At 30.9% G+C, this 20,914-nt stretch overlaps 3 protein-coding genes across 4 annotated transcripts in view; 1 reads left to right on the forward strand and 2 right to left on the reverse strand.

Annotated features, from left to right (window-relative positions):
• nbs (nibrin) overlaps positions 1-20,914 on the forward strand; it is a 32,549-nt gene that overhangs the window by 903 nt on the left and 10,732 nt on the right. The window contains exons 2-7 of the mRNA XM_080164409.1: positions 17,292-17,423; positions 17,711-17,810; positions 18,505-18,591; positions 19,355-19,456; positions 19,867-19,975; positions 20,377-20,408. Of these exons, the coding sequence (XP_080020535.1) occupies positions 17,292-17,423; positions 17,711-17,810; positions 18,505-18,591; positions 19,355-19,456; positions 19,867-19,975; positions 20,377-20,408 (562 nt within the window). The remainder of the gene's footprint in view (positions 1-17,291; positions 17,424-17,710; positions 17,811-18,504; positions 18,592-19,354; positions 19,457-19,866; positions 19,976-20,376; positions 20,409-20,914) is intronic.
• On the reverse strand, positions 313-8,148 carry LOC145322420 (uncharacterized). 2 transcript variants are annotated; one of them, XM_080164412.1, is made up of 11 exons: positions 8,006-8,148; positions 7,091-7,682; positions 6,161-6,915; positions 5,922-6,081; positions 5,649-5,735; positions 4,789-5,087; positions 4,535-4,642; positions 4,095-4,162; positions 2,813-2,979; positions 2,098-2,263; positions 313-1,389 (listed from the first exon to the last, which is right to left on the reverse strand). In XM_080164412.1, exons 1-6 carry the CDS (start codon positions 8,100-8,102, stop codon positions 5,009-5,011), a joined length of 1,770 nt encoding a protein of 589 aa, XP_080020538.1. In that variant the 5' UTR covers positions 8,103-8,148; the 3' UTR covers positions 313-1,389; positions 2,098-2,263; positions 2,813-2,979; positions 4,095-4,162; positions 4,535-4,642; positions 4,789-5,008. The 2 variants fall into 2 exon arrangements, with proteins under 2 accessions (XP_080020538.1, XP_080020537.1); XM_080164411.1 differs by lacking the exons at positions 313-1,389; positions 2,098-2,263; positions 2,813-2,979 and having other exon boundaries at positions 3,103-4,162.
• On the reverse strand, positions 8,304-13,295 carry LOC145323454 (uncharacterized). The gene is made up of 8 exons (XM_080165856.1): positions 12,636-13,295; positions 12,187-12,424; positions 11,910-11,989; positions 10,572-11,713; positions 10,134-10,317; positions 9,682-9,852; positions 9,465-9,546; positions 8,304-8,470 (listed from the first exon to the last, which is right to left on the reverse strand). Exons 1-8 carry the CDS (start codon positions 12,675-12,677, stop codon positions 8,304-8,306), a joined length of 2,106 nt encoding a protein of 701 aa, XP_080021982.1. The 5' UTR covers positions 12,678-13,295.

Below are 20,914 nucleotides of genomic sequence, written 5' to 3' on the forward strand. Positions count from 1 at the left end.
AATCAAAATTTCTTATTTATACAGTTAGAGGTAAGTTTATAAAACAACATAACCTTCTTTTACTATATTATTTACATATTTGAAGAAAAAATTAGGATCGGCCTCCAGGTTCAGGTGCTGCAGGCCTCCAGGTGGCCTCTGGACAGGTAAAAATTCAAAATTTCTAATTTGAACAGTTAGAGGTAAGTTTATAAAACAACATTACCTTCTTTTAATATATTATTTAAATATTTAAAAAAAATTACAATCGGCCTCCAGGTTCAGGTGCTGCAGGCCTCCAGATGGCCTCTGGACAGGTAAAAAATCTAAAGGGGGGGGGGCGGAAGTGACACTTTTTGAAACCAATCACAAAAATAAAGGAACTCGGCCAAAAAATGAGTTACAGCCTTGTTTTTTTCGCACAACAATTTCTTTTATTTTGCTTGTTTAGGAACTGTGAAAAAATAACGTTGGAACCGCCGCCATCGCCCATTTATCGCCGTTTATCGCCGTTAAATTTTTTAATATGCTATCAAATGCTAATATACACATTGCTAAAGTCAAAGTTACATTAATTAAGATATTTCTCGCCTAAAAAAAAACCTGTTTCGTATCAAATAACGTTTTTTTTTATGTTCCATTAACAAAGTATGACATTACTTTATATGTTTCTGAACAGAAATTTTGTGTAAAAAAATTCATTGAGCTTTACATATTCTTTCAAATACTTTATTTTTTTTTAAGTTATATAAAGTATACACGAAACATCATTCCCTTTCCGTTAATTTAGACAATACGGCATATTTTCAAAGCTTTACGAGAATTAATTTAGGTCTTTCTGACAGGGTTAGCTATTTATAATCATCCTATCAATTTCAAACTTTTTACGATTATTTATGAAATATTTAGGTACAATTTAACAAATCCGAGCAATGAAAACTTTACTTGTTGATTATGCTTGTCAATGTTACATTATCTGTCTGATTGGTTGAGCTTTGCTTTTAATGATATTATCATTTTTGTCTATATCAAAAAGATTTACCCTTTTTAGAATAACCCACGGAGGAATGCCTTGGCCCATAAACAGGCGCAACTCATTAATATGCACAGGTAGGACTTCCAAATAAGGCCATGCAATTAAAGGGTTGGATGTCTATCGGGCAAATGAACGCTTTACATTGTAATTATAAGACGCGGATTATGTTTTAAGGTGCGTGATTCGTCTACAACCCAAAGGGCCCCCTAGAGGTCAACATATTTAGATTATGGAACTAAAATAATTTACACTTTGAAAACATTTAATATGAAAATATTTTCTTCCTTTGCATCATTTAAAAAATTAGTGTTAATAACATTTCGCTTCCATTTCAAAAGCCTGCATCTTCTTGTCATGCTGACTCATTCTTATTCCTAAAAAAAAGTTTCGTTTTAATTAACTATTTTCTTAAAAGCTTGATATGCTAACTAAACTTAAAATACCATGCATCAAAACAAAAAAAACTTTTATCTAAACATAACAAATAAAAACGACAGAATTTCAAAAGTTTAAGATATAAAGATTGTTCAGAGATAATTAGCAATTATGGGACAATATCTACTTCAGAAGTAGTAGTACTTTAATTGTATGAAATGCTCTTGGAACTTATTTGAATCATCCCAGTATTTTCATATTTGATGATGAGTGCATTTTTCTAATTGAAAGAGTTTTAATTTTTTTAACTTGATTACCAATGCACTAAGACTTTAAAATTATACTCTTGAGACAAAAACATCCTTTGAAGATGTAATACATTCATAAAATATTGAAACAAAACTTTTATTTGTGCCATACTCTTTATTATTTACTTTCTTATGCAATTATGATTTAAAAAGGAATTCTTGTGATCAATGCTTACAATTATTTCTATGAAATGGTATCTTAATCAATCACAAATAACTAATTTAAGGCGTTGTTATTTGTAAAAATATTTTGTACAATTTTAGATAGTCGTAAAACCTAATCACACAAGAATCAAAACCTGCACTTCATAACGAATATAACATTAACAACACACTTCAAATCATGACGTAAGATATGTTAATACAACAAAAGTAAGTTTTGCGTGAATTTCTTCTTACCTAATTATACTTTAATTGGAATAATTATGTCAACAATGTTAGGATTAAAATCCTTCATTAATTTGCTTCCACCCAGGTCTCCAAAAAGAAAAACATGCAATCCATGCATCCAATTTAAGCTTTTTCTGTCTTCTGTTGTCTCCTCAGCACAACATTTGTATAAAATCTAAAGAAAAACACAATTTACTTTCAAAAGCGTAAAAAATCAAAGGACCTCATGCATCCAAAAAAAACCCAGTTGTTTACAACACATTAATATATAGGTAAAACTCATTTTTTGAGGAAAACCCGTAGTCAAATCTTTTAATTTTAATCAATAACTTTATATTATGCATTATTACGTTATTTAAAATAGAAAAAAAATTACAGTTCTCTATTTTTTAATTTTTTTTAACTATCCCTTTTATGAAACTCTTGTGATTTGTGTGATGAATGATTATCTCGAAATGGTAATTTGGGTAGACATATGAGGAACAAAGGCTATTATGAAAGTTATGTGAATAAATGTGACTCTTATGACACTCATTGGCACATAAGTTCGCTGTTCTGTTTTATATGTTTTTAAGCATGATAAAATTCGACTACTTAACTCTTTTGATGCACACAAGAATCAAAACCTGAACTTAATAAAGAATATAACAATGACATGACATTTTAAATCATGACGCAAGACATATTAATACAATAAAAGTCAGGTGTGTGAATTCATTCTTACCTAATTATACTTTGATAGGACACTTCGGAATAATGATGTCAACATTGTTAGGATTAAAATCCTTCATTAATTTGCTTCCACACAGGTCTCAAAAAAAACTCATGCAATCCATGCATCCAATTTAAGCAGTCTCCTGTTGTCTCCTCAGCACAACATTTGTATAAAATCTAAAGAAAAACACCGTATACTTTCAAAAACGTTAAAAATCAAAGGACCTCATGCATCCAAAAAAAAACAGTTGTTTACAACACATTAATAGATAAATAGGTAAAATAAAAAACAAAAAACAATTAAACTTAAACCATTTTATTATCAAAACAAAACATTTAACATTTTCATCATAATGAAATAGATTTGCACTTGATAGTTTGACCAAAAACTTCAGTCTTTTATTGTTAATAAACTTATTAAAAACTTATCACCTTACCAAACTTAATCTAACACAAATTATCTAGGTAATTACTATTCTATGAAAGTGCAATTCTATGTTAATCATTATTAATTAGTAATTCAATAACACACATAAAACCCTTTCTAACCCTGTTACCAGTTTTTAATTTTTAGTTTTAAGTAAAAAAAGCACATGCATTTAAAAAAAGCATTTGTTGAATAAAATAACTATGGAAGTCCTAAATAATCAACTTACCAAAATTAACCTAACCAATATTATCTAGGTAATTACTATAATGTGTTAGTGAAATTCAATACTATATTTATTAAATAAATATTTGTACAAAATACACAGATAAAAAGCTTTCTACTGATATTAATTCTACATAAATTCTACAACAAAAATAAAAAAGCTTAGGTAATATTAGTAATAATTTATGTGAAAGCATGCATTTGAGGAAAACCAGCATAAAAGAAATATAAAATTCAGAAATATTCTGATTAAACTTTTTCTGCTAGAAAGACTACATCTTTTTCAATATCGCCAATGTCAATTGGCTCAATTGGTTTTTCATCATCATTGAGGAACCAATTTTTTCCAATTTTTGATGCAGTAACATAATGACCAGATGAACAATTGGTACTATAAGAAAATATTCAATATTATTAAATAGATGATACAAATCTAATGAAAAAAACCCGAAAATTTAATCTGGCATTAATCGTAAATTAATGTAGCTCTACTTTTATTGTAATTCATCTATTTAATCGTATATTGAATATTTCCTTCTATGTAAAATGCAACATACAACATTATCATTTAATACTAATCTAATATTATTTTTCAATCCATTAAAACAATTGCGATTTATTTGTATAAATCGAATACAACCTTTTTTCTCAATCATGTGTGCTTGACAGGTGGCCTTGCAATCTTTGCATTTAAAGTTGAATGGTGTCCTAAATATATAGACTAGATGCTAATTGATCACAACAATCTCCTTAACAAATTTCAGTTTTCCTATGGACGAAAGGAAAAAGTGGGTTTTAGAGTATTTTAGAAAGGGTTTTGTTGTCAAAATGTTAGAGTGAAACAATAGAGGGGGAAGGGGTTAAATTACACCGTTGACCCTGTGCAGACTTTCAATTAGGTGTTAAATATCAGCCAATAGCATCGTAAATATTAACACAGCCAAGTTGCTACAAAATAGCAGAAATCAGATGAAAAAGGTCCCCAAGACAAGGGCCAGGTAGTTATTTCGGTTATACACCTATTCTTGTTACATTTATTGTCAGAATGATTACTAGGTAAGTAATTAAAAGTATTAGAACCTGATAAATTCGTTAAACAAATCATCCAAGAGAACTGATGAAGTTTCCTCATGTGCTGATACATCCAGAATGGGTAACTCACTACTTGCTATTCCTTCATGGAGATCCCTAAAATATAAAATATTTGTTTTAAAAATTAAAAAAAAAAATATGATGAGATTGAAAACAGACAGACTAACCAAACAATAGATTATACCTATTCTGTCATTATTATATATGGATGCACAAAGAGATATTTTGATATATAAACCTACATTGTTTCTTCTGATCCACACTGGCATCTTGCAACCGCAGGATATGATGATAGGGCACTTAATCTTAATAAAAAGAACAATTTATGGTAATATGTTTTTTTAAAGATAAAAAAGGGCCACATAAATAGATTTAAAACCAATATAAGGGTGTAGATTATTTAATTCTTTTGTAGCATAGAATGTATTGCATGTCCACCATAGCAATTATATACTTTAATTATTACCTTAGATACTTTTTATACCAGGATAAATTGGCTGATAATAACTCGCAAGGGTCATGCTGTAGGTTGGTTTGAAACCTGTAAAAATCATTACTTTTAGATTTTCTCTGTAATATATAAACATCAAAAAGAGACTTTCAATGTGTTTTCCTATGTGTATATATTTAACGTTGCTTTATAGAACAGATTTTTGGCGTAAATCACATTAGAATGGAACTTCCTATTTAAGGGACAGTAGTGTGTTTCTGGCCATATTTGCTAAATAACAATCATTACCTTTCCTTCCCTGTTTTCAACGTGTTTTACTATTATACCTTATGTGTATATATTTAACTTTGCTTTATTGAACAGATTTTTGGCGTAAATCACATGAGAATGGCATTTCCTATTAAAGGCACATTAGTGTGTTTCTGTCCATATTTGCTAAATAACGATCTTTACCTTTCCTTCCCTGTTTTCAACGTGTTTTACTATTAAACTTTATGTGTCATTGTGTATATATTAAACGTTGCTTTATTGAACAGATTTTTGAGTAAATCATATGAGAATGGCATTTCCTTTTAAAGTGTGTTTCTGGCCATATTTGCTAAATAACAATCATTTCCCTTCATTCCCTTGAAATAATAAAGTTTTTCTTACCTAACATGGGCGAGGCTATTCCAGGACTCTATGAACAATTCGCATGAAAAACTGTTCCCGCTCGTCGGAAGTGATAACAATATAGCTCTAAAAAATATATTCAATATTTACTTTAATAGTGTGGATAATTAACTAAGGTAATGATATAGCATTTCCTAGGCAGAATTATTTGATTTACTAAGCTTGATTTTGTAGCAAAAATTTATCAAACAAATAGACTTTATTTTTGAAAAACTTATTGTAACCTAAGTAAGTTAAGTTGATTATTTGTACCTTAGTAAGGACAAAGGATAATCCGCAGCTCCCATCAGCTCCTCTTTAAACACATTTAAAAATGTGACACGATGTAATAGAAAAATCAACGAATTAAGATAACAGAAAAGACTTCTGTTTTGCAGGCCCTTTTGCAGGGAGTCTCTATTCCAATCCAAGACTAAAATATAATAGTAATTATACAAGTGATAAAATATGCAAAGAAATATAATAAATCATTTTCAATGTATGTAACAAACCTGGATTGTCAGATTTTGGGGGTATAAACAAATGTGGTCTTCTTTTTACTTTCTTCGCCATATATTTCTCAATGTTAGATCCTGTTTGGCCATAATATGATGATCCGGATGATACCTGTGACATCTTTGATTTAGTTTGAGAGCTTGAAACTGTAGATGAAATACTTGAAAATTTAGTAGCAAACCGAATTGATGAATCTTGTGATGGAATTTTATTAAGTGATTCTTGGGTTGAAAACTGAAACATTGATTCTTGTGAGGGATGTGTGATGGATGAATCTGAAACATTTCCTTCTATTGGTGAAGACATTGAAACTGTTATTTGTGAAGAAATTGGCACATCACAATTCTCTGTCAATACAGGAGTGTCTAACATAGAAACATCGCTGCTTTCATTCTCAGATGTACTGGTAAAAGAGTACTGAGTTGATGCCGTTTCTCCTGAAGCATCTGACACTGGATGAATATCACCAGTATTAAACTGACTGAGAAATTTGGTAGGATTTGTAAATTTACAATTTTTACGCTTTTCTTCACAGGTTTTTTCTTTGCAATTATATAATTGGTAAACTCTTTTGTTTACCTGGGTTTGAACGGATTCTGATGGGTGCAAAATTTGCAAAAATTTGTTTTTAATTGTGATAATCCGAACACCTTTATTATAATTCTTTAACAGAAACCACGGGCAAGATCCAATTAATAATAACAAACCGATATGACAACAACCAGAAATTCCGCCTGAGATGGTAGGACACCTGTAATAGATAAATATTTCACTGATTTACATATAATGAAATAATAGGGAAATGGACCAGAATCAACAAAAACAAATTATTTTAATGAGATATGGCAATTAATTTTGCGGGAAATTCCTATTCAAAAACTGCATGGTTGAAAACTAAAATCATATAAAAATGAGAAAAAACATACTTGTAACAGTGTATAGCCCCTATCCGTTTAAAAACATCACTGCAATTTAACGGATTCGGTTCTTCTTTTTCTAGAATGAATATGACTGGATTCCTGGTATTTGATGGTTGAGAGTCGCTCTTATTGCTTGGTGGACATTTTATTTGAACTGCATATCCTTTCCCTGGCCAGGCAGGAAGTAACCCTTCTTTTTCTTTTTCTATGTAACTTTCAGGTGCGCTTTCTATTTTCAACACTGCAACTGTTACATCATTGTTCGCACTTGTTAAAAGATTTTTGTATTCCTCAAAAGTTGCTATCTCATCTGGATCCATTCTGTCAACCTCTTTTCTCCTTAAATTGCTGGCAACCTTGAGACCTTTTTTTAAAGCATGGATGGATGATGTAACTTCGTATATCTGTTGAAATGTATCTTCTGTAAGTTTGGGAAAGAGATATTTTTCTTGTAGAACCTTGTAGTGTTCAACCTTTTTCCATCCTCTCATTTTAGTAACATTAACATGAATTAACCAATTTTCATTGTTAAAATTCGAGAGTATTTGACGTGCTTTCTCCTCCTTTTGGTCTTGTCTAAGAAAATTTACTCCGAAACCTATTTTTTAATAGATATATAACTTTTTGGTTTAGTTTTGTGCATATATAAGAACAATATCTCTAAGAGAGTATAGGGCTAGGTATGGCTGTACATCCACAAAACATCCAAACTATAATATACAGAAAAAAAAACATTTGATTGTAAGAACTTTGTCTGGAAGTCTCAGCAGCATATTAAAGATTTGCAGTTAAATGGTCTTAATATGCAAATTTGGATATCTTTAGTCATGATACTGCTTGGGCTTAGAAAAATAAAGAAAGATAAAGCATGCATAAATCACAAGATGTTTTTAATTGTATAGTTAATAAATATCTATTTGCCTGGATGCTCCATATTGTTTAAAGAAAATACTGTTGTCACAATGCCAGTTAGTCGACTGACTTTAAGTTTGGCGTCTTTAAAAAGTGGTTCCAACATTGAGAGTGGCTGCTTTGTTTTTATAATCTAATTAAAATAATATAAGTATTTTTTTTCCAAATAAAAGTAAATTTTTTTTTGAACATCTAAAGGTCCTGTTGCTTTAAATCAAACCAATTCAGTCTAGAACAGTAAGGAACTAATATATAAAAGTATTAATGTAAGAAAAGAAATAATAATTTAAATACTTATAAATTCCTGTTATTTCTGTTGTACAGCTGAATGAAGATTTTCGTTTTTTGCTCTGAAGATTCTCGCAAATTTTATAGTATTTTGAGACACAGTGATCTTCTTTGGGTCAAACTCTACTTTCCTCATGGTCTTAGTTGTTTGGTCAACCTCCAGTAAATATTCCTCTGGTTTAGTACCTAAAACAACAATAGACATAATAGCGATAGAACTAAACAGTAAAAACAGTAAAGGTTAATGTAGAAAAGCCATTTAAATGTGATCTATTTTATCAATCCTTTAGACTTAATAGCACCAGAACTAAACAGTAAAGGTTAATATAGAAAAGCCATTTAAATGTGATTTATGTAATTAATCCTTTAGACTTAATAGCACCAGAACTAAACAGTAAAGGTTAATGTACAAAAGCCATTTCAATGTGATTTATGTAATCAATCTTTTATGCTTAATAGCACCAGAACTAAACAGTAAAGGTTAATATAGAAAAGCCATTTAAATGTGATTTATGTAATCAATCCTTTAGACTTAATAGCACCAGAACTAAACAGTAAAGGTTAATGTACAAAAGCCATTTAAATGTGATTTATGTAATCAATCTTTTATGCTTAATAGCACCAGAACTAAACAGTAAAGGTTAATATAGAAAAGCCATTTAAATGTGATTTATGTAATCAATCCTTTAGACTTAATAGCACCAGAACTAAACAGTAAAGGTTAATATACAAAAGCCATTTAAATGTGATTTATGTAATCAATCTTTTTGACTTAATAGCGTTAGCGCTAAACGGTAAAGGCTAATATACAAAAGCCATTTAAATGTGATTTATGTAATCAATCTTTTTGACTTAATAGCGTTACCACTAAACAGTAAAGGCTAATATACAAAAGCCATTTAATTGTGATTTATGTAATCAATCTTTTAGACTTAATAGCGTTAGCGCTAAACAGTAAAGGCTAATATACAAAAGTAAAGGTAAAGTGTATATTTACATGTGATATATGTGTAAATTCTTTCCCTATAACAATTAAAAAAAACAGACACCTAATAATTTAAAAGTGTACATTTACATGTGATAATGTGTGAAAACAATATAATGACCATTTAAAAGCAACACATGAGAATCCAGGTATAGTGTAAAGTACCTAGTAGTGTATATTATCAAACCAACTTACCTAAGAACACTGCTCCAACCTCATCTATCAAAGTTTTTAAATCCTTGAAAATTTCAGGAGGTAATTTTAACTTTCCGACGTACTGTGAATAAAAGAATATTTAAAACCTTGATGAGAATGACAATATGAAAACAATAAACAGAAAACCAACCCCTGTATTAAATATTATCAAGAGAATATAAAATCAAATTAGTTATATGTTTTTAATTATTCTTTCCTGGAATCCAGCATCAGCTACTAAAATGACAAAGTGTTTTGAACTACCCGTTAAAAGTTTTTTTAACGCAGGGTCTTTATTAATTTCTTGCATCTGTAAAGCATGCCCAATCAGTACTGCATCTCCACTTGCAGGGCTTTGACTAGTACAGCATGGAAGGAGATAAACTACCTAAATTATCATAAGTGATTTTAAAGTTCTAAAGAATATTACTATTGCATTTAATTAACTTCTTGTGATTTTGAGCAACAATGAAATAAGTATATATAAAGTTTAAGTTCTAAAGAATATTACTATTGCATTTAATTAACTTCTTGTGATTTTAATATTTCAAAGCAACAATGAAATAAGTATATATAAAGTTTCTATCATTTTTGAGAAAAAAAAATAAAGCTGGTTATTACTTATTACTTAATTTACCTACATTTGAAAACAAAACAAAAACTAATTACCTTTGGGTGTAGTGTTGAAAACGCCATTACTTTAACACAATGGCCTCCAGCATGTGGGAAATATAACATTTTCTGTAGCTGTGGATCAGATGATACATCTATGGGTACATATGTCGAATCCACCTGCAAGACTACTCCTTTTCTACCTCTACCAGTAGGGTCCTCAATGGCATCAGTAAGAGTCCTAATAATTGAAATGATATCACAAAATGTTAAAACTGTATAGCTTTGAAAAATCATTGGAAGCATAAATCACAAAAATAACGTTTTACATTAGTTTTTGAAAATGAATAATTAAAAAATGTAGCACAACTTAAAGTTTTGGCAATCTTTTTTAATGAAAATATTATATCTTCAACGGATACATATATCACAAGAGTATATATATTCAAGTCTTGATATTTTGAAAATATAATTTTTCAAGTAAATAATCTTTACCTGAAGTAAATGTCAGTACTATTGTAGGCATCTCCCAAAACCTTTTCAATCATTTGCCTGCTATCCTCTAATAAAAAGTTTGGAATGTTTACTTCATTCAGGTAGTATAGGCGGAGAAAATTCCAGAAAATATCTCGCCCTGTTGTTGTTGGAATCCCGAAAACTGCGCTTATTTCATCCTGGGTCCAACAGCTAGCTAGCCTTAACCGAAATAAAAACGATTTGCTGTACATGTTTAGGTCATCCTCTTTACAATATTTAAGGTTTGAACGGAGCTGTGAGGTAAACTTTAAAAATTGTGGTTTTGTTGTGTGGATTAGTGCTTGGAAGTCTGAGTTGCTTAGTTTTTCTGGATTTAAAAAAAGGTTTCTGTATTTTCTAATGTTTGGATGTATTGTTTTCGTTGAATCAAACTCTGAATATGGTCTATTACTTTGAACACTTGAATTACTGTTTGCTGGCGGTGAAATAAAACGCCCCTCCTCCTCATCCCATACTGAATCTACCTCCATGTTTACCACACTCACAAGCTCCGAGGGTGTCAACAAATCCTGAGTCACTTGCTCCTCCACAACTATTTCATCTTCATTGTTTCTTGGTTTGATGGTATCTTTGTCAATTGTCTCATTCTTTTTTTTGGTAATAATGAAGCAGCTCTCCGTTTCCTTTAACACCATTCTATGTCTTTTTAATAATCTATTGCTTGGTTTTGTAAATTTTGGTCCAATGAAAGAAGAAAATGAGTTTGTTTGAATAATTTGAATGAATTTTGGTAATATTATATTTTTCCTTACTTTTAAGTATTTCTTTATTGCTTTGATATTGTTTCTATTGTAGTATTTAATATTTTGACCCATATTTTGTTGTTTTTTAAAGAGGAGAGGATATGTATTGGAGACTGCCATGTCTGATATGTCGCAAAAATCAATTTTATGTACAGGTGCTAGAGTATTTAGTATTTCTTCGGCATATCTGTCATTGTTGTGTGCGTGTAATTTCCTGTAGTAACTTATTGGTGTTTCATCATCCTTTTTCCACTGGCACCTGTCATTGTGTTTGAACTTAATACTTTTTTCAGATACTTCTTCTCCACACTGATGGCAATGAGAAAAATCCTTCATTTTTGAACATGAACTTGGCCCCTAAAACATTTGAATTAACTAAAACAATGAAAACAAAATAAAATCTGATAAATATTGCAAAGTTACGCAAAATTAGATATTGATAGACTAACATACATCAACTTATTTGAAAGATAGACATCAAATAACTGCATTAAAGGACAGTAATATATTATGTTATCATTAATAATAATTAAATTACAACTTTAAGAATTACCTGTACAAAAAACTTGTCTACATCTTGAAAAGTAAAATTTTCATTTTCCTCGGGAACAGGTGAAGCAAGACTCTCATTTGCTAAACATTAAAATAATAGGTATGTTATGAAAACAATTAAAATAACTAATGAAACTTTATTTTCAATTTTTAAAATATTTTGTAGGCAGCAAATCTACTCTAAAACTAAAACCTTTTTTAATGTACTTTGCTACTTGTGAATGCTGTTTTCCTTATTTCAAAGTATGCAAATAATTCTGGTAGTATAATGCATTTACCTGGCTTTGAACATGAGATGAATTTTTTATGGTTTTCCAAGTTCCATTTTGCTGAAAAAGTTTTCTGACACTTTTCACATTTGAATTGTGAATTGGCTGATGCTGGATTCCTTTTTTGTTTGTTGTTGGATTTACACAAACTTCGGTTGTGGTGTTGCTTGAGTCGTGAAGGAAAGCAGAAGCCACGGCCACACTCTTCACACTTTAGGCTGCGCTGGACATGTAAATCATACGCCTCCTTAATAAAAGAAAACTTGATTATTTTTAAGAAATGAACATAGATAAATAATTACATATCAATAGTATAAAATAAAAACCCTTGGTGGAAAATCTTACACCTCAGTATAGAGTAATAATTGAACAATGACATAAGCTACAAGAATTAGTTTTTACTTTGTTATGTAACCTTATTGTAAAAATATCAATAAAAACTTTAAAACGATTAAAACCTGGTTTTGAAATGTTCTCTTGCATTCAATAGTGCACTTCATTTTGTATTTGACACCGCTTCATAAACATTTAGCAAAAATCATCTCGCATTTGTATCTGAAAATTCTTAGCAGATCAATTTTTTCAAAAGTTGATAAGAAAATATTTTAAAATAGCACTGATCTGTAAGAATTTTCCTCGAGGTACTTTTCATGGAAGATTTTTTCAAGAATACAGCCGAAAACCATACCATTTATGAAATCATACTTCTCTTCTCTCTCTACCACACTTCTCTTCTCTCTCTACCACACTTCTCTTCTCCTGCATTAGCAGCCTTCCACTTTCCTGCCGTTCCTTATATTTGCATTTAACACTTGCGATTTTTTTTGACATGTATGAAATATTACAAGTGTCAAGGGTAAATATGAGGGAAATTTTTATGAAAAAAGTTTATCTCAGATGATTGAAAATTGTCTAATTTGGCGAGAAAAGGCAAAAAAAATTTCGGCGGGAAACGGCGGTTTTCGGCGGTTCCGCCGCCGTTTCTTCACAGTTCCATATTGTACCCCTATAAAGGAACTGCCATGCAAAATGTCAGAGCTGTAACTCTTTTTTTTAGTTGAGTTCCTTTGGTTTTTAGTTTTGGTTTCAAAAAGTGTCACTTTCGCCCCCCCCCCTTTCTTATTAAAACAGTTAGAGGTAAGTTTATAAAACAACATAACCTTCTTTTAATATATTATTTACATATTTGAAGAAAAAAATAGGATCAGCCTTCAGGTTCAGGTGCTGCAGGCCTCCAGGTGGCCTCTGGACAGGTAAAAAATCAAAATTTCTAATTTGAACAGTTAGAGGTAAGTTTATTAAACAACATAAGCTTCTTTTAATATATTATTTAAATATTTGAAGAAAAAATTACAATCGGCTTCCAGGTTCAGGTGCTGCCGGCCTCCAGATGGCCTCTGGACAGGTAAAAAATCTAAATTTCTTATTAAAACAGTTAGAGGTAAGTTTAAAAAACAACATAACCTTCTTTTAATATATTACTTACATATTTGCAGAAAAAATTAGGATCGGCCTCCAGGTGGCCTCTGGACAGGTAAAAAATAAAAATTTCTAATTTGAACAGTTAGAGGTAAGTTTATTAAACAACATAAGCTTCTTTTAATATATCATTTATATATTTGAAGAAAAAATTACAATCAGCTTCCAGGTTCAGGTGCTGCAGGCCTCCAGATGGCCTCTGGACAGGTAAAAAATCTAAATTTCTTATTAAATCAGTTAGAGGTAAGTTTATAAAACAACATAACCTTCTTTTAATATATTACTTACATATTTGAAGAAAAAATTAGGATCAGCCTCCAGGTTCAGGTGGTGCAGGCCTCCAGGTGGCCTCTGGACAGGTAAAAAATCAAAATTTCTTATTTGAACAGTTAGAGGTAAGTTTATAAAACAAAATAACCTTTTTTTAATATATTACTTACATATTTGGAGAAAAAATTACAATCGGCCTCCAGGTTCAGCTGCTGCAGGCCTCCAGATGGCCTCTGGACAGGTAAAAAATCAAAATTTCTTATTTGAACAGTTAGAAGTAAGTTTATAAAACAAAATAACCTTTTTTTATTATATTACTTACATATTTGGAGAAAATTTACAATCGGCCTCCAGGTTCAGCTGCTGCAGGCCTCCTCCAGGTGGCCTCTGGACAGGTAAAAAATAAAAATTTCTTATTTGAACAGTTAGAAGTAAGTTTATAAAACAAAATAACCTTCTTTTAATATGTTACTTAAATATTTGAAGACAAAATTACTATTGGCTTCCAGGTTCAGGTGGTGCAGGCCTCCAGGTGGCCTCTGGACAGGTAAAAAATCAAAATTTCTTGTTTGAACAGTTAGAGGTAAACTTGTAAAACAAAGTAAGCATATTTTCAAATGTTATTTATGTATTTCAGGTATAACCTTAAAAATATTTACCTCAATAATTGAAAATAAACATATTTTTTTATTATATTACTTACCTACCTCATTGATATAAAAAATTCAAATTACCTTCCATATTTTATACTAGGGATCGTTGGGAATCAATAATAATATAATAAATAATATATTAAAAGAAGGTTATGTTGTTTTATAAGTTGACCTCTAACTGTTCAAATAAGAAATTTTGATTTTTTACCTGTCCAGAGGCCACCTGGAGGCCTCCAGCACCTGAACCTGGGGGCCAATTGTAATTTTTTCTTGAAATATTTAAATAATATATTAAAAGAAGGTTATGTTGTTTTATAAACTTACCTCTAACTGTTCAAATTAGAAATTTTGATTTTTTACCTGTCCAGAGGCCACCTGGAGGCCTCCAGCACCTGAAACTGGAGGCCAATTATAATTTTTTCTTGAAATATTTAAATAATATATTAAAAGAAGGTTATGTTGTTTTATAAACTTACCTCTAACTGTTCAAATAAGAAATTTTGATTTTTTACCTGTCCAGAGGCCACCTGGAGGCCTGCACCACCTGAACCTGGAGGCCAATTGTAATTTTTTCTTGAAATATTTAAATAATATATTAAAAGAAGGTTATGTTGTTTTATAAACTTACCTCTAACTGTTCAAATAAGAAATTTTGATTTTTTACCTGTCCAGAGGCCACCTGGAGGCCTCCAGCACCTGAACCTGGAGGCCAATTGTAATTTTTCTTGAAATATTTAAATAATATATTAAAAGAAGGTTATGTTGTTTTATAAACTTACCTCTAACTGTTCAAATAAGAAATTTAGATTTTTTACCTGTCCAGAGGCCACCTGGAGGCCTCCAGCAACTGAACCTGGAGGCCAATTGTAATTTTTTCTTCAAATATTTAAATGATATATTAAAAGAAGGTTATGTTGTTTTATAAACTTACCTCTAACTGTTCAAATAAGTAAATTTAGATTTTTTACCTTTCCAGAGGCCACCTGGAGGCCTCCAGCACCTGAACCTGGAGGCCAATTGTAATTTTTTCTTCAAATATTTAAATGATATATTAAAAGAAGGTTATGTTGTTTTATAAACTTACCTCTAACTGTTCAAATAAGAAATTTAGATTTTTTACCTGTCCAGAGGCCACCTGGAGGCCTCCAGCACCTGAACCTGGAGGCCAATTGTAATTTTTTCTTCAAATATTTAAATGATATATTAAAAGAAGGTTATGTTGTTTAATAAACTTACCTCTAACTGTTCAAATAAGTAAATTTTGATTTTTTACCTGTCCAGAGGCCACCTGGAGGCCTCCAGCACCTGAACCTGGAGGCCAATTGTAATTTTTTCTTCAAATATTTAAATGATATATTAAAAGAAGGTTTTGTTGTTTTATAAACTTACCTCTAACTGTATAAATAAGAAATTTTGATTATTTACCTGTCCAGAGGCCACCTGGAGGCCTACAGCACCTGAACCTGGAGGCCGATTGTAATTTTTTCTTCAAATATTTAAATAATATATTAAAAGAAGGTTATGTTGTTTTATAAACTTACCTCTAACTGTCTAAATAAGAAATTTTGATTTTTACCTGTCCAGAGGCCACCTGGAGGCCTCCAGCACCTGAACCTGGAGGCCGATTGTAATTTTTTCTTCAAATATGTAAATAATATATTAAAAGAAGGTTATGTTGTTTTATAAACTTACCTCTAACTGTCCAAATAAGAAAATTTTTATTTTTTTACCTGTCTAGAGACCACCTGGAGGCCTGGAGCTCCGGAACCTGGAGGCCTATCCAAAAAATCTTAAAACTTCGTGAAATTCATCATATAAGAATGATTTTATCCCTAATAACCTACCCTCTCAGTCCAAAGATAAAGCCTTGGTGCCAGGTTTACGCAAATGTGTCAAAACTTCCCCCCCCCTTACACATACATGAATGACATAAATATTTCAATTCGTGAAATCTAAATATTATACCTATTGGGTTTCTTAAATACTTGTCATTTATAATATTAAGAAATATTCCCAAACCTGAATGGTAATACACAAGGGGTGCTGCCACTTTTACCACTAGCAAAAGTACAGCCACTGTGTTTTTGACAAAAATTGGGTGTGTTTTTGTCAATTTCGTCTTTAGCTGTATTTTTGGCAATATTTTTTTATTCACTGTCAAAATTACACTTTTAAATATATTTTTAACTGCAACCTAAATTCAAGGGTTTCTTAGATTTTTAATACATAAATATCATAGTAGAATACACAATGAATTGGGCAGATGAAAAAGGAAGTTTTCTAAAGGAGGGGAGGGGGTGTAATACTTTTTGAAAACAAAACTAATAGTCAAAGAAACTCAACTAAAAAAAGGATTACAGCTCTAAAATTTAAAGAGATGCAATGTGGAAATGTGAAGAAACGGTGCTGATACAAACTTATTACTTTTTATAAAAATAAAAATTACATTTTTCATAAGTGTCGAGTAAAAATGTAAGGAAAATTTAAAATTGTCTAATTTGGCGAGAAAGGTAAAAGAATTGGCGGAAATGGCGGTTCCACAGCCGTCTCTTCACTGCTGTGCCAAATTTCAGTGCTGTAATTCTTTGTTTAAGTTGAGTTCCTTTGACTTTTCGTTTTGGTTTAAAAAGTGACACACCCGCCCCATCCCTTTGAATACTTGGGAAGAATCTAGACCAGAATGACAGTTATATTAATGCTATTCCAACACAGGAATGGTATACTCAGTTGGACGAGTGAAATCTGATATTGTTCCAAATTTGGAGTCTTGGGAAGAATCTCTAGATCAGACTGTAAGTGCGAGACATGCCAAAATCGAAGTCATAAAATGTTCTAACAAAAGAGGTATGATATTAATAATTTTTAGTATCGCTTTAAATAGGATATGCTGTAATTAAAAGTTATTTTGTTATATAAAATATCTACCTAGATGAAATGGAATTTTCTCAGTTGCTACGAAAGACGTCAGAAATTAATTTTTTTTCTCATAGGTTTTAACTCCCGGCAGGGTTTTAGTTAATTGCATGGGTCCATAAAAATGTTTTTCTTCCTTCAAAAATTAAATGCTAAAAAATAAACCCAGCTGTTTGTTTTTTCTTACTGCGCTACTTACATCATTGTCCTTGTTTCAGACAAGCCTGAAGTAGTAGTTACTGATGTTGGCTCTAATTATGGAACATTCATTGATGATGCTATTAATGATCCTACCATTAAGTTTGAATCTTTTAACAAGTAAGTTAGCAGCAAGATTTTCTCAGGGAGGGAGGGGACATTGGGCTGTTTATTACACTGGTCCTCGAAGTTTTATAATACCGTTTGCATACTCGTTTGCTAATCAACTTTGGTGACTTTTATTGAATTTTGATTGGTAGGTTCATTAAGTTTGAGAGCTCAAACGTTTCAACCACTAATTGTGACCTACATAAGTTTTAATTTTGCGTATTATCATTGGGGATATACTTAGATTTATTGGTCATTGTCCTAGTCCTTTAGATCTCAAAGAATATCTACTCTTTCTTAAAGTCACTTAAAGTTATTTAAATACATGTTTGCAATTAATGAAAGATATATTTAGTAACATAGCTACCTCATATTTCAGAGATGTCTTTGTGCGATGGTCGACTACCTATTAATTACTATAAGAATACAGTCTGCAGTATACACATTCTTCAATTTGCTATGCGAATTTCGCTTTAAATATTTTCAATCTTCTACGCATTCTACGGCACACAGAAACACTCATAAATCTGGAAAAAAATATTTTACGTTGACTTTAATTTAAAAATAAAACATTAAATTTTCTGAGTATACACTGATACAGGTACTTGATTTTCTTTATTTGTAAAATTGTGGAAATGTTAATGATTTGCTACTTTTGATTTACAAATGATCTTTTTTCAGTTTTATATATTTTTTTTCATTTTAGGGGAGAACCAGGAAAAGCAATATCCAAAGCAGAAATTCTTAAAGAAAATACAAGAATAAAGTTTGGAGCTCTTTCTTTTGTTTTAAGGTAATAGGTTTTATTTTCGTTGTTATTTTGTATTTCCAAGAAATCAGAGCTGGATCTTTAAATGTGTAGCCGTTGCCGTTGCCGTTGCCAGAGGTACAGCCTCTAACCTAATAGCGATCTTTAAATCAAATTGGCTACGCGTGGCCACGGCTATATGCGATCAATAATCATAACCACTTTTTGAATTTTCTGTAAAAATATGAAAAATAATAATATAATACCTAATACGTAAAAACTTCAAAATCCATGTTTTATTGGCAGTGGCGACGGCTATGGCTACGACTACGGCAACGGCAACGGCAACGGCAACGGCAACGGCTACACATTTAAAGATCCAGCTCTGTACTTTTTGGTAAAGTTGGAGTCTGAATTTCAACGATTTATTTTGATTGATCCAAAACAGATTGACAACATTTTGAGATAGATAAATAATGGATGAATCTCTTTGAAAGCTAAAACATAGGTTCTGTCATCTTTTCTTAAAAGTAACAGGATGTTTGTCTGTATCTGTATTCTTAACCGCTGAACCAATATGTTTTTATTTTCAGTGAATCTTCTCATGGCTCCATGGCTTTTTAAAACTATTTATACAAGGTGGGGGGGGGGGGTACCTCTTCCCTCCCAAGAAAAATCATCCCTAGGAAAATGAACCTGATACCACTAAAAAAAACTTTCTTTTAAACTTCAAATTAAAATTTTTTAGGGAGTAGGGTCAACTTCCACCCCTCTAAAATATAATAACAATTTAAAAATAATATATCAGATTAGTGTGGATTCCTCTAGAAGTTATCACATCCATGCTCAAAGATGCCAAAGAACTGAAACCCAACTTGAGAGAAATTGGATATTTTGATATTCATCCCAGGTGATAGAATTATCCTGAAATAAAAATAACAGGATGTGTGTGAGTCTGTTTGTCTATGATGTAGCTAAGAATCCCACTAACTGCTTAACCAGTAGGGTTCTTCTTTATATGTAGCTTATCATAGGTCCTGGTAAGGTTTATAACTTAAACTGTTTTAGTTTAGGGGAAGGATCACCATCCTCCCAAGAAAAATCGCCCTTAGAAAAAATGACCCTCCCAAAAATAAAACCTACCTTTTCATCTGAAGACAAAAATTAGGAGTGAAATTTTGATGCCATCAACCCCCCTTCCCAAAGATCAGATAACTAAAGCGGCCTCTAGAGGCGTAACTGCTAGTAATTGTACAATTACTTAAACATTCTGTATTTAGAATAAGTATCTACCCTATATTTGTGTTTTATAATTTCTAGGTGGAGCCCAAACACAACACATTTAGTGATGAACCAAGTACAGTTGTCTCCAAAGGTGTTGACTTGTCTGGTCACTTTGGTTCCCATAGTTGAACCACAATACTTTAAAGTAAGCATGTTTCATTTCATCCACTTGAGATTTAAATCTGTAGTTATATGTATGGTGTTAAACTATACAATACATACTAATAATATTGTCCATGATTTAAAGATGTGGGGTTAATTCATGGTCCGATTTTGTACACTACATATTTTGTATTCGAGTTTTAGAAATATTTTGTAAGAGTTTTGCTGAATAAAATCTACAAATTAATGATTCTTAAAACTAAATATTATTTAACGCATAGAAACTTTATCGCCTGTCAAAAAATTATCATTAAAATCTGCAGTGGCGACTACGTGATAGGAAAATAAAGATACTGATATCTACCTATTCAAGATTTGTTATAGTCAGTTGTTACTTAAAATTATTAATTTTACATTAATTTATATTTTACTTATTTATTCTAGGATTTTCTATCATGTATGAGAACAAAACAAAGGTAAATAACATTTTTTATTAATCTAGAGAAAATTATTGCTTCTTTTCTTTTATCAAGTTTCAAGGTTTTTAGTATTGCAACTCAATAACTTATGTATTTCCTCGCATTAGAGTTTTAAATTAGTCTATTTTTTATATTCAGTTTAAAAAAATCATTTATAAAATTGTCCTAAGTAAATGTAATTTTCTGATTAAATGACATTATTATTATAGCTTTATCAATATTTAAAGATTTCATCTTAAAAACGATTGGAAACGTGATATATTGAAAAAAAATTCTGGGTTATTACTTTATGATATTTTTCGTTGTTCTTGTTTATTCTTTGTTTAGGTTGCCCGATTTTGACAATTATTTACCTCCAGTTTCTCCATCTAAAGTATTATTATTTGTTTAGATTGCCAGATGTTGATAAATATTTACCTCCAGTTTCTCCATCTGAAGTATTATTATTTGTTTAGATTGCCAGATGTTGATAAATATTTACCTCCAGTTTCACCATCTGAAGT

This window comes from Acartia tonsa, chromosome 6 (genome assembly GCF_053477335.1).
Source record: "Acartia tonsa isolate MP-2025a chromosome 6, ASM5347733v1, whole genome shotgun sequence".
NCBI lineage: Eukaryota > Metazoa > Arthropoda > Copepoda > Calanoida > Acartiidae > Acartia > Acartia tonsa.